Genomic DNA, 16,654 nt, shown 5'->3' with positions numbered 1-16,654 from the left:
CCATATTCATCACATGAAAATCTAGATAAGAGCGCTGTATTCTCCCCCTATCCTCTCTCTTCTCACAAGAACTACAAATGATGATGCACTCGAAAAGAAAAAAGAAATCTCAACCACTTCTTATACATGAGAAAGTGCAGGCCAAAAAAGCGCCTCGGTAGAATGCCACCATAATGCCAATTTGAAAACATTTAGGATAGAGTATCTTCCGTCGCCTACTGGCAGTGTAGACAAAAAGCTTGACGATGATCGGTCCAGCAGTTTCCGAGACTAGCTGTGCACAGACAGACCGAAATATAATCTCTGCCCCGTGGCCTTCCGGCTTGACGGAGATCATGACCTAAACTAAGGAAGGAACTTGAACCAAAGAGAAAAGAAGAATGCTGCCATGCAATCCCAGATCAACGCGTCGGGGCTGATCCACTCTGTCATTCCAACCCTGTCATACAATTTCAACTATTTGGGACTGTTTTTCACACCATCATACAACAAAGCATTACATAGACGTGACCTTTGCTCAGCCTCTCCAAACAGCTGGCAGCTCTGTTTTGAAGCCAAGGATGTGACGGCTATGTGACATGACAGTTGCCATCTCATCCCCTGAGGTCACTTGTCAGAGAAAATATGGGTGGGGTCAGGGGGGGGGGGATGGAAGAGAGGGTGAGAAAACTAACTGACAGCCTGCTGGACATTGGGAATCAAACTAGCAGCCAGAGGCACACTCATTGCTTCAGTTAATCAAATTAGCCTCGTCTATACTGTATGTATGGGGATGACCTCGGGGCGTGTCGCTGGCAATTGCAGCGCATTACTAGGTGAAGACGGAACACATGCCCTGACGTTATGTGACACAGCCACTCTAATGTCAGGGCACAGCCACTGCAATGAGCCTGCACACATCACAGATTATACAAACATTACAAATAATTCGTTAAAAATCATACAAACATTACAAACCATTCAAGCATTACGAATTATACATTAAAAACAATACAGACACTACAAGGTTCAACTTTGTTGTCAACAACATCAATTAGTAAGTAAAAGGTACCTGAAATCCATTGTGCGCTAAAAACCAACACAGCAGCTACAGTCTCAAGAATACAATTTAAAGGCTAGCTAGGGCAGTATTATGCGTGTCTTAAGTACCAGGTCTTATGACTTAACGTAAGACCTGGAGGCGTGGTCAATGCTGTTTGGCCACTCAGAATAGCCAAATGGCATTGATCACGCCTCCAGGTCGTAAGTTAAGTAATAAGACCTGGTACTTAAGACACGCATAATACTGCCCATGTGTCAAGAGTGATCTATGTTAAAAAACTAAGCTGCTTAAATAAACTATTTATATTAATATGATCTAAACTACCTAGAAGGGCAAATAGCTCAAACTGCAAACTGCAAAATTGGGCAAAAAGCCAATACATTAGGCACGCTTGCCTCGCCACGGCCGTGGCGCTGGCCTGAACAGGCTGTGGCCGGGATGGTGTACAGTACAGTACATCAATCCGTTCAGCCTTGGACACACATTGCCTCTCGCATATTCCCTGGACGGACAGGGAAGCTCACCTCCGACCATACGCTGGGCTTTTTGCACCACTCTCTGTAGTGCCTTCTGTTGAGTAGAACAGTGCAGCTACCATACGACCATTTTTAAGTCCCTTCTCAAAACCCAGCTTTTCTCTCTCGCCTTTAATGTTGTTTGATCTAGATAGTTACATTTTTTTTTTAATTTATTCCAATGGTTATGTATTCTTCTGTTATTCTAGTACTTTCTCGATGTAATTCTCTTATCATGTTCTTATACCATGTTTTTATACATTGTTTCTATACTTTGTCTACTGTGAAGCACTTTGGTCAACTTCGGTTGTGTAAATGTGCTATATAAATAAAGGTTGATTGATTGATTGATTGATTGATTGATTGATTGATTGATTGATTGATTGATAGATACATCTTCATGCCTTCGATGGTGCAGTTGTAGAAGGGCCTCAGGATATGGGGGCTGACCCTGAACGTCTTCAGGCGCCATAAGCAGTACAGGCATTGTTGTGCCTTTTTCACCACATGAGTGGAGTGAGTGACCAACTTAACGTCGTCATCTATGTGTGTGCCAAGGAATTTGAACTCACTGCAGTGTTCATTTTGCTGACTAAGACTAATAGACTAACGACTAAGTCGACTAAGGTTTTTCAGAACACTAAATAGGACTAAGACTAAATGGTGTTTTATTCTAAAGTCCACAATTATCACCTTGCTTCTTCCAGCGTTGAGAGCTAGGTTGTTCTCCCAGCACCATAGTGTTGAGAGCTAGGTTGTTCTCCCAGCACCACAGTGCCAGTGTATTGACCTTGACTCTATAGGACAAGCAGTCTCACTTGGAGTCGGTGGTAACTGCCATGGATCCAGCGTAAAGGGCAGCACCGAGCAGATGTAATCTCTTACAAACCTCTCAAAACACTTGCTGACGATTGGTGTTAGGGCAACACCCTGGCCTAAATCATACACATGCAGTATTAGAGTTTGCTGGAATTGAGAAAATGGGGATTTGGGGGGGGATCAATTTTATTTCTGAAAGGCATTTGATTTCAAACGGGTGACAGATGGATCTTTCATCTTGGCGTTGGCTCTGTAATGAAATTAAGTCTGTGGCTCATGCGCATCTTCTTAAGCCACACAAACTGCTCTCTCCTCCCTCTCTCCTGTATACACATGGATAAGGTCACACTGTGGGTGGAAAGAGACCTCCATCTATATGCATATATATATGCCCATCAGACCACATAATAAGGTCCATACCATTCAGTCCTGATCAGCATAAAGCAGAGAAAACAATTGAGATGAAAGGAAAATAATTGAATAACTTTTAGCAGCGAGCTGATGTTATTTAATGCAAATATGACACATCACTTCCAAGCTGACAGACAGCTATAATTACAGATAGAACCAGTATGGTATCATATGGGGCGGCGGTGGCGGTGGCTCAGGGGTAGAGTGCCTGGATGGTAACGAGCAAGACTCTGAACCCCTAATTGCTCCCGATGTGCTAGTTGGTGCCTTGCATGGTTTCCGCTGCTATCGGTGTATGAATGTGTGTGTTAATGGGTGAATGTAATGCACAATCTCTGTAAAGCGCCTTGGATAAAGGCGCTATATAAATGCACCATTTATATATAAATGCACCATTCCCAACGTCAGGGGGTCAATTTCTTTTCACTATACAAACATTACTTAATGTGTCAATTAATACAAAACAATCCAGTCTCAAGCTAATGCAAATGCACACAACAAAAACAATCTCTAAAGGCTGTTATTTAAGGTGAAAACCATAGGCAGGCTAACGGTGCATGAATAACTAAACAAAAACCATAGAAAAGGGCTAGAGTTAACAATCTGTCAATGCATTCTGTGAGCATATATGGAGGAGGGGTACCGTTGGGACGCTGCGATACTCTACTATAGCCAGCCAAGAACCACATTAGCGCTTGAAATGGGACCCATATGCTTAAGGCCACCTCTGTGTATAAAAGGTGCCTGTGCCTCTTGCAAACAACAACAAACACTGTGGAGGCAGTGGTGACATTCTCTCAACACTATCCATTGGATTGGTATTACATTTCTTTATAGGCCTAAAAGTTGGTGTCATCTGGATGCAAAAAGGGTCCATAATTCAGTCTCAACCAAAACAGAAAAGATACAAGATGTGCAAATTATAGACAAGATACGGAAGAGCAGAAAAACACTACATAGATTCTGTGTAATACTATTTTCCAATATAACATGCCTGAAATTCATCTCATTCACATTGTGTAAAATCACAAGATAGTTCTCTTTTCACGATTTCACAGTTACAGAATATTGTGTGCTTCACTTTAATACCAGCAATAATTGTGTAATCCAGGGAGTTTATTGTTCAAATGATGTGTTGTGATCATTGGCTGCCGTAATATAGATACGTGTCTATTTCAAAATAACCATTCATTCAACCATTAATGGTTGAATAAACCAAATTTGTTATTAACCCATTTTGACCTGAGATCAGATTCTAAAAATGTCTGTTTGAAAATGACAGTTTTCTGAAAAATCTATGTTTCTAGCTATAAATCTGAACAATTACCGACCGACTTTACAGCATCATGGCTCAGAAACAAATTCATATCTGATTGCTTTGGTGGGCAAAAAAAATAAAAAAAAGACTAGTACGGGATTAAAGGGGAGTTTCGCACAAGCTGTTTTCTTACCGTATAATGAAGACACATCCATTCCTCACTGATACAAAAAAAAAAACAAAAAAACATGCCGAACCTTCCATATCAAATTAGCGGATTTACCGTCCGGGTGGATCAAGCGCTAGAACTCTTATTCAATCGCGCGATTTGTTTTAGTTTTTTTGTTTACATCTGTTGTAGATGATATGACAGGTTAGTCCATGCAGTGTTGTTGCTGCACTCTTCCTGGTCTACGTGAGCTGACGTTAGACCCCTCCTCCTTTCTTAAAGGACCAGCGCCCTATATGTTTATTATTTTTGTAATTATTATTTTTTGGTCAATATACATATTATCAACATGATTTTGTAAAAACAAAACGGTTAGGAAGAAATTCCCCTTTAACAGAGAAGCGTTGGCGAGGGAACTGTCGCGACGCGTTGTCATCGGAGGATGATGACGCCACGCAGGTGATAGCATTGATTTACTGTCCATGTGCCAATTAACTGCTGTATTTTATACAGTAGAAGTATTTCATACAGTAGAAGTATTGTATACAGTAGAAGTATTTCATGTTATATTGTATTCTCAGTTGGGCCGCTGTCTCGACTCGGACGCGACCCACTCTCGGACTTGTCCTTGACGTGTACTCGCTTTAGGTGGACTCGACTACAACACTAGTTGGTAGCCGTGGCTGCCAGTTCCTATTGGCCGTTGGTAGTCCTGGCTGCCAGTTCCTATTGGCTGTTGCTAGTCATGGCTGCCAGTTCCTTTTGGCTGTTGGTAGTCATGGCAGTTCCCACCTGATGTTGTGTGGGAGTCCAGACTGCTCCAGACCGTACTGAATAACTTCTAGCTTACACAACGTCTTCAGACTAGGACTTAAGTCCAAGACATACAGGTCATCAGGTGTTTTGTCTCCTCCAAAGAGGATGATGCGATCTCCCAGCATGCAACAGCACATCCCAGACGTCGGAGACGGGCCTCTCCCCTTGGGCTCAACCCTCTTCCAGGAGAAGGTCTCTGGACCGAATTTCCACACATCATTGAAGTACTGTTTATCGTAGTCACTGTGGTCATTGTTGTAACCACCAAATATGTACAGCTCTCCATTGTAGCTAAAGGCTGAATGACTCCTGCGTCCTTCTGGAAGAAGCTGTGCAAAAGGCGTGTCCAGCCAGTGGTTGGTCTCTGTGTCAAACACTCTGATGGTGTTGTAGTTGTAGTACTTGTAATAATCATTACTCCCAAATACAAACATCTTTGTGCCGATGATGGTGGCAGAGTGACCATATGAATAAGGAGGTGGAGTTCCCCTGATTTTAATTAAACACCAGACCATTGTGCTGGTGTCCAACTTGTACATGTCATTGTACATTGTCCCCTTCATGGTCAATCCTCCATGGATAAACATGACCTTCCCCAACACACAGGCTGAGTGGTAGTACCTCCCCTTTGGAGCAGTCCCAGAAACCTGTGGTGTAAACCATGTGCGGGCGGCGACATCAAATGCATACAGCAGGTAGCAGTACTCTCCCCCTCCCCAGAAGTAGACAGTATCTTCAATCAGCACAGCTGTGAAGCCGCAGCGCCTGGAGGGTAAGTGAGGTTCTCCTCTTGCAGTTCTCATGTTGGTCAACCTCTTCCAGCGTAAAGTCAGTGTGTTGAAGACCTGCACACCAATCATTCTTCTTATTTTCGTATCACCCCTCCTTCTAAAGTAGTACAGCTCGTGTCTCACCGCTACAGCAGCACCATGTTCCTTTGGGGATCCTTTCTGATGCAACGTCCAGGAAAACATTTCTTAACACGACAGTTGATGGTGAACTGAAGTAAAGCTGTTGGTTTCCTGCTCTGTTGAAGAACGAAGAGCTCAATCGAAAAGAAAAGGAGAGCCAATGAGGTACACTTCTAGATTCTAGAGCTCTTTGAATCTTGGCCGGAGTAGTCTTGAAGATAACAGTCTTGAAGATAACAGTCTTGAAGGTAACAGTCTTGAAGATAACAGTCTTGAAGATAACAGTCTTGAAGAGATCTGTGGTAAAGAGTTGAGTCTTGGAGAAAGCAAGAACGTCTGTAGATTACAGGAAGCTTTATTCAACCGAGACTCTTTCTGAGGCTGCAGTGCTTTTTATCATGCTGGATGGATTGAATCGTGTCATAACGGTGATGTCACATCTAAGTATGACATCAGGGAGCCCATATTTGGGCGTGGCTGAGCTGACCAGCTGGCATCAGCAATCAAGTCCATTTCAGGACCAGGTGAGGTGGATCCATAGAGTAATACAAGGATAGAGACCGAACCGGAGCGTTTGTCCCCCCCCCCCCCCCCGCTATTAATTTCAATAGAAGTTGCTCAGTGGCGTTTTGAAGCACCCGGAAGACTGCCAGAAGTATAATTATAACTCAATGGCTCGAGCGAGCGGAAGTTTAGCCTAGCCTAGCCCCGGACCTCAATTTTGAGGCCCTGGGATGACGCACGTGACGTCATGAACGTCCGTCCACCTCCATGAAAGTGCTGCAATTCCACATTTGGCCAGTAGGTAGTGGCAGCTTCAACGTTGGACAGCCTTACTGGGGGCGTGGGCGGATCAGGTATAGAGCATCGCAGTCCCGCCCCCTTTCAGAACGACGCCAGGCCCAGGAAATAATTCCCTGTTCATTTTCCTCAGACGTTTCAAAAAGTATTTATTTAAAGACCTTTACGTCTGGAGTTGTGACAAATCATGACAACAAACACAATGTTTTGGGATCGAATAATTATTGAGAAGAAATAGAAAACAAAAAGTGTTGAACCCTGCCTTTTTTTGCTCACCCCATGGTAGGGTCCAGTGTGTGTGTGTGTCGTGTGTGTGTGTGTGTGTGTGTGTGCACGTGCGTGTGCGTGCGTGCGTGCGTGCGTGCGTGCGTGCGTGCGTGTGCGTGCGTGCGTGCGTGCGTGCGTGCGTGCGTGCGTGCGTGCGTGTGCACCCCATGGTGGGGTCCAGGGCGATGCCCTTGGGGTTGTACAGCTCCTGGTCCAACAGGGTGTGTGTGTGTGTGTGTGTGTGTGTGTGTGTGTGTGTGTGTGTGTGTGTGTGTGTGTGTGTGTGTGTGTGTGTGTGTGTGTGTGTGTGTGTGTGCGCGTGTCCAGCCAGTGGTTGGTCTCTGTGTCAAATACTCTGATGGTGGGGTCCAGTGTGTGTGTGTGTGCGTGCTCACCCCATGGTGGGGTCCAGGGCGATCCCCTTGGGGTTGTACAGCTCCTGGTCCAACAGGGTCACACAGGTTCTGACCGTCCCGGTCGCACACGAAGATACGGTCGTCCACGTCGTCCACGAAATACACGTTACCCGTCAGCCAATCGATGGCCATCTGCTCCACGTCTGAGAGAGAGAGAGAGAGAGAGAGAGAGAGAGAGAGAGAGAGAGATGTTTAAGGTTTAACTAAACATTGCTCTCAAGAATGTTTTTGAAAACATTTGAAGCGAGAAATAGACAATATAGTTTACACAAGATTTTTTTTTAAATCCAGCGCAGCGCTAGTTCATTGAGACATGCAAATGCCAGACACACATATAACCATTCATCTTCAACCGCTTATCCGTAGTCGGGTCGCGGGGGCAACAGCTATGTCGTTCTTCGAATTTTCAAAAAATAGATAGTAAAGTAGATCTGCTATTAAAAAATAGCAGATCTACAAGCTCATAGCGCGCCACCGAGTGGCGCGCTACGAGCTTGTAGGTCTGCTATTTTTCAATAGCTAAAGCATAACATAATGCTAACACCAAAAGGGGTTCCCGCCCAAAATGGGTTAATGCACAACTACCTTTAATTTAAAGTATGTAGTTGGTAAACATATTTGACCAATCACATTGCTTACATAAATCCACAGTATGTGTTGCATAATTCCTGACAAATGCAAACTCAGCCAATACAGCATGCATAATCATACATTACATTCATGTTTTAGACTTGAGAGCGTTGTCCATGCTGCTTGGCGAAAGCTATAAGCTCTCCAAGGTACCTGGCCTATATTTTGATGCAGAGGCGCTGTCCAGGGCACTTTACATGCAAAGCAAAAGCTCTCACTGCATATAGAGTCATACACATTTAATTTTGCTCATACACATGCACACACAAGCACTAAAGTGGCACTTGAACTAGCCTATAACATACACTCCCCTACCTGGAAAAAAGAAAGTCAATAGCAATGAACATGAGGCAGTGCACAATAAAACCATCACGTTCTTTCTAAAGTCTCGCTCTCCACAAACAGAGTCCAAACAGCCCTGACCCAGATTGTAGCCATTAGTAAGGCATGTTTTGAATAATATCTTGCTGCTGTGACAAGTGCTGCACTGTTCTCTGATGAGTGCTTTGTGCCGTGTATGAAAAGAGAGCGAGAGCATCGCTTTAGGGCCGAGTGGGGACTTGGAAATGAACGAATCAATCAAAAAACGTCGGGAATGTTTCCCAGTGGACGAATAAACCGGTGACTTAGGGATAAAGAATAAGTACGTATATAACTACACAATAATATACAACAACATGTAGCAAATGATCAAATTATGCTTGATACAAAAAATATAAATAAATCTCAAGACTCCTCAGGCCATGACAGAAAAGATCTTGTTCAATAGCAGGGTGAACAAAAACAATGGGAGAGAAATGCAAATCAAAGAAATAAAACATCTTTGATGAAGATGTAAATTCTAGCACGGTTCCTGTGTGCGTTCTTGCCGCACAGGAACTGTTAAATTAATTCACATCCCCAGGGATATGTACTGTATATAGTCATGTGGAGCCAGGTCCTATTTACATGTGAAAAGGTTGGACCTTGATTGCAGCGATTAATCAGCTCCCAGGATGTTATTGGTTTGTGCACGTGTGGATGTGTGATGTCATCCAGTTGGCAGCAAGTTACACGCTTCTCTCCACTTTATGTTGCTTTTTACAACACTTGGGGCATGTCTTTAGGCTATATAGGTGAAACATTGTTTTTCATTTTAAATGTGTTTCTGTTTTCAGAAATGTTCAAACAACTGAAAAAGAAAATATTTAAAATAAAGCTGCACAATGTGTGTGACGCATTGTGAGCTGGTAAATTCCTATTTTTGCGGCATCACCTCATACGTCAAAGTATAAAGTAGGCCTGAATTGGTTAATGCAGAGAGGACAGAAAGGAGATCTGGAAGGGTCTAAATCATACAGTGTATTTATACACTGTAGACTGTAGACACTGTAGACTGAGTATTTTTATTTTATTTTAAGGTTTCTTGTAGGCTTTTCTGCCTTTATTGATAGATACAAGTGACAGGTAAGAGGGAGAGAGGGGAGAGACATGCAGCAAAGGTCGTCATAAACGGGACTCGAACACGCGGCGCGCTGTCAGGCCGGAGCCTATATGTGGCAGCATGCGCCTGGACTGGACCACTTGGCCAGCGGGCGCCCCTAGAACCCTGAGTCTTAACCATATATAAATATGACCCTCAAGGGCCCATTTATCTCCCAGGTATAGAGTCTACAAGAAGCTGCGGAGAGAGCTAGGGTGACAGCTACTCCGACCAGCCCCACTGTGTTGGCCATAATTGGGGGGTTCTGGAGGAAGCCATGCCAGGGCTGCTGCTGGGCTGTAATTGGACGGCAGCCAAGAACCTGTGAAGGGGGGGTGGAGGGGGGGTGTTGTTGTTGGTGGCTGTTGCTACCTCCCTCCCTCCTTCCCCCCCTCCTTCCCTGGTCAACTCAATTATCCCATTTAGACCCGTTAGGACGCATAATGTATCGCCTTGGCTTTTAACCACTTTAACCGTGACTTTAAACTTTAATAGCTGTTGAAAAATAGCAGATCTACAAGCTCATAACGCGCCACCTAGTAGATCTGCTTTTTTTTTTTTTGTATTGTGAAAATGTGGCACAAATCTTTGAATATATATTCTTTCGCAGCAAACGTTTTTAACTTATATATCGTTGCTTCTGTGCATGCATGGGTCCATGGATGGAACAACATACTTTGAGATGGGGGTCGGCGGCCAATTGCATATCATTTCGGGCTACTTGACATGAAATATATAGCGCCACTGATATAGAAACATAGGTATATATATTTTTTTTAAACTGAGGATTGAGAAGACATTTTGTAGAATCTGGTCACATCATGGTCTTAATGGGTTATTTCCACAGTGAGAGTCACTGGGCCACTGAGACAGTGTCAGCATCTCGTAGTCCTTGCATTCCTTTCCTCCAGAACAACCCAGGTGGGGGACAGACTGGTGGTGGAGGAGGAGGGGCTCCAGAACAACCCAGGTGGGGGACAGACTGGTGGTGGAGGAGGAGGGGCTCCAGAACAACCCAGGTGGGGGACAGACTGGTGGTGGAGGAGGAGGGGCTCCAGAACAACCCAGGTGGGGGACAGACTGGTGGTGGAGGAGGAGGGGCTCCAGAACAACCCAGGTGGGGGACAGACTGGTGGTGGAGGAGGAGGGGCTCCAGAACAACCCAGGTGGGGGACAGACTGGTGGGGGAGGAGGAGGGGCTGGTGGGGGACAGACTGGTGGTGGAGGAGGAGGGGCTCCAGAACAACCCAGGTGGGGGACAGACTGGTGGTGGAGGAGGAGGGGCTGCTGGGGGACAGACTGGGGGGGGATGAGGAGGGGCTCCAGAACAACCCAGGTGGGGGACAGACTGGATGGTGGAGGAGGAGGGGTGTCGGTGGGGGACAGACTGGGGGGGGAGGAGGAGGGGCTCCAGAACAACCCAGGTGGGGGACAGACTGGTGGGGGAGGAGGAGGGGTGTCGGTGGGGGACAGACTGGGGGGGGAGGAGGAGGGGCTCCAGAACAACCCAGGTGGGGGACAGACTGGTGGGGGAGGAGGAGGGGCTGGTGGGGGACAGACTGGTGGAGGAGGAGGAGGGGCTGGTGGAGGACAGGCTGGTGGAGGAGGAGGAGGGGCTGGTGGAGGTCAGACTGGTGGTGGAGGAGGAGGGGCTGCTGGGGGGACAGACTGGTGGTGGAGGAGGAGGGGCTGCTGGGGGACAGACTGGTGGTGGAGGAGGAGGGGCTGCTGGGGGACAGACTGGTGGTGGAGGAGGAGGGGCTGCTGGGGGACAGACTGGTGGTGGAGGAGGAGGGGCTGGTGGAGGACAGACTGGTGGAGGAGGAGGAGGGGCTGGTGGAGGTCAGACTGGTGGTGGAGGAGGAGGGGCTGCTGGGGGGACAGACTGGTGGTGGAGGAGGAGGGGCTGCTGGGGACAGACTGGTGGTGGAGGAGGAGGGGCTGCTGGGGGACAGACTGGTGGTGGAGGAGGAGGGGCTGCTGGGGGACAGACTGGTGGTGGAGGAGGAGGGGCTGGTGGAGGACAGACTGGTGGAGGAGGAGGAGGGGCTGGTGGAGGTCAGACTGGTGGTGGAGGAGGAGGGGCTGCTGGGGGGACAGACTGGTGGTGGAGGAGGAGGGGCTGCTGGGGGACAGACTGGTGGTGGAGGAGGAGGGGCTGCTGGGGGACAGACTGGTGGTGGAGGAGGAGGGGCTGCTGGGGGACAGACTGGTGGTGGAGGAGGAGGGGCTGGTGGGGGACAGACTGGTGGAGGAGGAGGAGGGGCTGGTGGAGGTCAGACTGGTGGAGGAGGAGGAGGGGCTGGTGGTGGAGGACAGACTGGTGGGGGGGGAGGAGGGGCTGCTGGGGGACAGACTGGTGGAGGAGGAGGAGGGGCTGCTGGGGGACAGACTGGTGGGGGAGGAGGAGGGGCTGCTGGGGGACAGACTGGTGGGGGAGGAGGAGGGGCTGCGTGTCTTGTCAGAAGGGCAGTAGTGTGAACATTTTGGGAATGGCTATAGCTTCTGCTGAGTCACGCAGTATGTTTGAGTGGATGGACGAAGAATTAGATATGCAGCATAACACAAGATTTATGAGGGCACGCTGGCATATGAGTGAGGGCACGCCAGTTCCTCCAGACATTCACATTCATTCTTGTACATACTGTACGCACACGCACGCACGCACGCACGCACGCACGCACGCACGCACGCACGCACGCACATACGCACGCACGCACACATACACACACACTTTGCGCATTGTCAATGCTGACACATTGAATGACAGCCAGACAAGCAAGTACATAGACCAAATACAGACCAACAGTACACACACACACACACACACACACACACACACACACACACACACACACACACACACACACACACACACACACACACACACACACACACACACACACACACAGAGAGAGAGACTGACTGACAGTAATTTGCAGTGCTGGGTTAGCTTTCTGTTCAGGCCTTCATGTCATGGTGACTGCCCCCCCCCCCCCCCCCCCCCCCCTGCCTACACCCTCCAAATGTAATTAAAGCTCTTGTGGAACACAATGGCCAGTACTGACAGTGGGTGAATGGGGAACACTATGTAGGCCCGACCATCACTCTCTGCACAAAGACTGGGAGAACACGCAGCACTCCTGTGCCATGCTCCGGCTCATTTGGTGGCGGAAACCCATTATAACTTTTTGTTCGGTTAAGAAAATGAAAGGCTCTCCACTCCAGCGTTGTTGAGTAAAATTGACTCATATTCCACACAAACCAGAGAGGGTCATTATCTGGGGTATATGGGCGAATGGCCTACCCTCAAGTAGCCTGGTTTAACCAACGGGGAGTAGTTAAAACAGGCCAAGCCCCCGCTATACACTACAGATTAATAGAATACAAATCACACCCATGTGAAGTGAGGGGCGCTAATATATTATAATCTATTAGTCTAACTCATGTTGCTATGATTAGGTGATGTAATGGTGATGTAAAACAAACGGTGATTGTTAATAGCATGTAATGTTTGCGTTAGGGACAAGATGACGTACATTTTCCCTTCATTGTCAATGGCGTTTTTAAAACAAACATTGAACCTGTATATATAGGAGCCCCTCAACAATCACACCCGTGTGAAGTGAGTGGCGCTTTTATCATCATACATCATCTCATTCCGGCCAATCACAATTTGCGTCCTGACTTTTGTCTTCAATGGTTGTGTTTACACAAACCCTGAAAACTGGCCATTCATTGTCAACTATAGAGCGGTGCCCTTGTTGCAGATCCATAATTATTATGGAGATATACTGTAGGGGTGATCAGGTCCAGAGCCCGGGCACTGGCGGGCAGAGGCTTTTGTGCCCATACATGGAGTTCTTTGTCAGGCATGAGTACCTGTTCCACCCTTCCGTCTGTGTCCCTTTTATGCCCATATATGGGGATTCCTGTACTGTATGTGTCTCTCTGTGTCCCTTTATTCCTATATACTGTATATGGAGTTCTGTGTCAGTCATGCCAAAATATAGTGTTGTGATGTCAGAACAGGCCAGCTCCATATGGACCCTGGGCAGGGGCCCCATGTCCACAGAGCCCGGGCAGAGGCCTTTTGTGACGGTTCTGGACAACCGTGGGTCCGACCGACTCGACACCGGGCACTACACTCCCCTGCGGGGGTGCGGAACGCGTGTGTCAGATTTGACGTCAGTGAGGCGAACGGTTCTCGAGTTGCGTGGATTACAAACGTATACACACACAGAGAGACTTGGTGCATTTATAGTTATAGATATAGATGGCATTCAATGCTTGTGTTTACACAAACACTCAAAACTGGACATTCATTGTCAATGGCATTCAGTGTTTGTGTTTACACAAATAGGAGGGGCTAGAGCCCCTCAAAGACAGTGGGAGCGGGCGTTGATAATCAGGAGACTCACGCGTAACGCAGGAATGTTGGCAGGTATGGCTACAGGAATATTGTTGAATGGTATGCACTTTGAAGGAGTGTTGCCTGCAAATAAACAGCATCTTCGTTCCTACACTCTCATGAAGTGTGCGTCATGAGAGTACATTTGTTACTAAAGTAAAAGTGTATCAAGTAGTGGAGTAGAAGTAAAAGTACTGGAAATTGGAAATACTCAAGTACAAATACCTCAAAATGGTACTTAAGTACAGTGCAGTGGTCTATCATGTGCTAGTGGGAATGAGGAGCAACGCACACACACACACACACACACACACACACACACACACACACACACACACACACACACACACACACACACACACACACACACACACACACACACACACACACACACAAAATGTCCCCCTATTGATCCCACAAAGTGACTTGGTCAGTTCTTTGTGCCAGTATAGCCATCAGGCTGCACAAATACTGTACTGTACTGTACTGTACTGTACTGTACTGTACTGTACTGTACTGTACTGTACTGTACTGTACTGTACTGTACTGTGGAGGGGCCCGGACAGGAGTCAACCCACAGAGCCTAGTCCTTCCACGCGCCAGAAGCGTACCTCCCAGCCCTGGCAGAGTAGTTTCGGAGCAACGGATTGTGTGGCCTTGGTCCCCTAATGGGACTGATAGGGTAGCTACTGGGACGTAAGTCGGGACTTGATCACCCCGGCTGGGTCACCTGAGTGAGGGGTATGATGTTTGAGAGACCCGAAACCCTGATGACCTTGGGATACATGAATGAGGATACGTCCCGCAGGTGCATCCATGCAATGTTTTATTTTTTTTGTTATAGCTTCATATGCCATGCTGTGTTTGAAGAAATTCCAAAATACAGTATTTGCATTTTGCAGTGCAGACAAAATGTGCAGACAAAGTAAATAAATAAACAAAGCTCAGTACAGATACTCAAGCCACAGTCGTACAATGCCATTCATTTATCAGTGCATGGCACGTTATATGGTTATCTAAGCCGGCATTATGCTAGCTAGTGAGGAATAAATGGGTAGGATAAACACGTTGTGACGGATTGGCAAGTATACGAATTATATATGTTCTAAAAAACCCCAGCATGCTGTGTTTGAGCTGTATAAGATTGCTCTTTCAGGTGCCAATTCTCCTCCTATTATAGTGGAGCAGATTAAGTCAATATATCATAAGAATCGTTCACTTGATCATACAAGCACCAAAATTGGCACACAAGTGCTTCGGAACCTACTCTCTCAGAAAAGTACGTTGTCCACTTGAAAAAACAAAATGGACACCATTTTTCAAGATGGCCGCCATTTGAGGTGGTTTTAAACAGTGTTTGAGCTATATTGAGCTTTAAAATCCTATTTTGATGGCCTTTACATCAAAATATATGTTTCTGAGTATGAGAAATCCAATTCTGAATTTGAACATCAAAATTATTATATTATGATGATACAATGGGAATTAAACGATAAGGTGAGGCAGATTAAGTCCATATTCCATTATAAACCTTCACTTGGTGGTACAAGCACCATATTTGGCACAAATGATGTCCAGGATGTACTTTCTAAGAAAAGTACATTATACAGCTGAAAATCCAAGATGGCTGCCAGTTTTCAAGATGGCCACCTCGTCAAATGAACAAGTAAAACTTTAATGAACAGAAATGTGTGATCCACACATTGATCCAAACATCAAAATGAATGTATTCTGACTGTAAGAACTGTAAGAATGGTGTCAATTTAATTCCAATATGGCCGCCAGTTTTCAAGATGGCGGCTATTACGCAACTCAAAATTAGCGTTTTCGGAAGCTGTCTGATCGAAGATATTGTTGAAGGGCAACATCAATGCTGTGATCAAGCTCTATTGGTTTGTAATTTTGTATATAAGAGTGATGTCAAAGCACAACCAGGACACACTGGTGACATCACTGCTGTGAGACTCAGCATGGGGTTCAGTGTCTGCTTGTAGCGTACTAGCTGTAGTTGTGGTTTACTAACTGTTGTAGTGGTGTACTCACTGTAGTTTGTTGTATACTTTAGTGTCCTAAATGCTATCTAATAAGCCCCTGTATATATCTCAACTAGAAGTTTAGTTAGTTGTAGCATTGTAGTTGATAGCTGCACCTGAATTGACAGGATGTGTCAGCGTGGGAGAACTGAGACAAGGGTAACAGGGATTCAGTTACCTGGATGTTGTACAGATCGCACAGGACTTGCAATGGATGAATGGTCGGGCTAGGTGTAGGGCACCAGATGCTTGAACATATTTCAATGTGCTTTGATGTTTTGTATGGTTGGGTGGTAAAAGGATATAGCCCTTGGCCTTTAACCGTATAACACAAGATGTTCTGCTACTAAAACTGATTGGAGGAAGTGTTTCCTCTGTCAAACAGATACGAAAGAGGAGTTGAAGTCACCCCGTATTTGAGGCAATGCACCTGTTGCCCATCATGTTAGACTCATCCAGATTGGATGATGGAGGTGGCAGTGAGGATACATTGAGGCAAAACAGTACAAAGTATCACCAAAATTGCCGGGCAAATGTTTAGCAACTGAAACTCCAGCGTTCCACGATGATGATGATCCTGGTGAAGGACACGCAAAAATTCAAAGAGTGCAGTGCAGCGGATGTGATCTCCCCCCCATCAAAGCCCTGTATGACGATCGTTGTGTCGGCAAAGCTCGTGGAATTATGAGGGAC

General features: G+C 46.3%; 1 protein-coding gene across 1 annotated transcript in view; it reads right to left on the bottom strand.

Moving 5' to 3' along the window:
- The window catches only part of LOC306918087 (uncharacterized protein), a 106,018-nt gene that overhangs the window by 65,288 nt on the left and 24,076 nt on the right, over positions 1–16,654 (bottom strand). Inside the window, exon 2 of the mRNA XM_079496025.1 lies at positions 7,405–7,568. Within this exon, the coding sequence (XP_079352151.1) occupies positions 7,405–7,568 (164 nt within the window). The remainder of the gene's footprint in view (positions 1–7,404; positions 7,569–16,654) is intronic.

Source organism: Electrona antarctica, assembly GCF_951216825.1.
Source record: "Electrona antarctica genome assembly, chromosome: 2".
In the NCBI taxonomy this organism is placed as follows: domain Eukaryota; kingdom Metazoa; phylum Chordata; class Actinopteri; order Myctophiformes; family Myctophidae; genus Electrona; species Electrona antarctica.
This window is presented reverse-complemented; position numbering and strand designations above follow the sequence as displayed.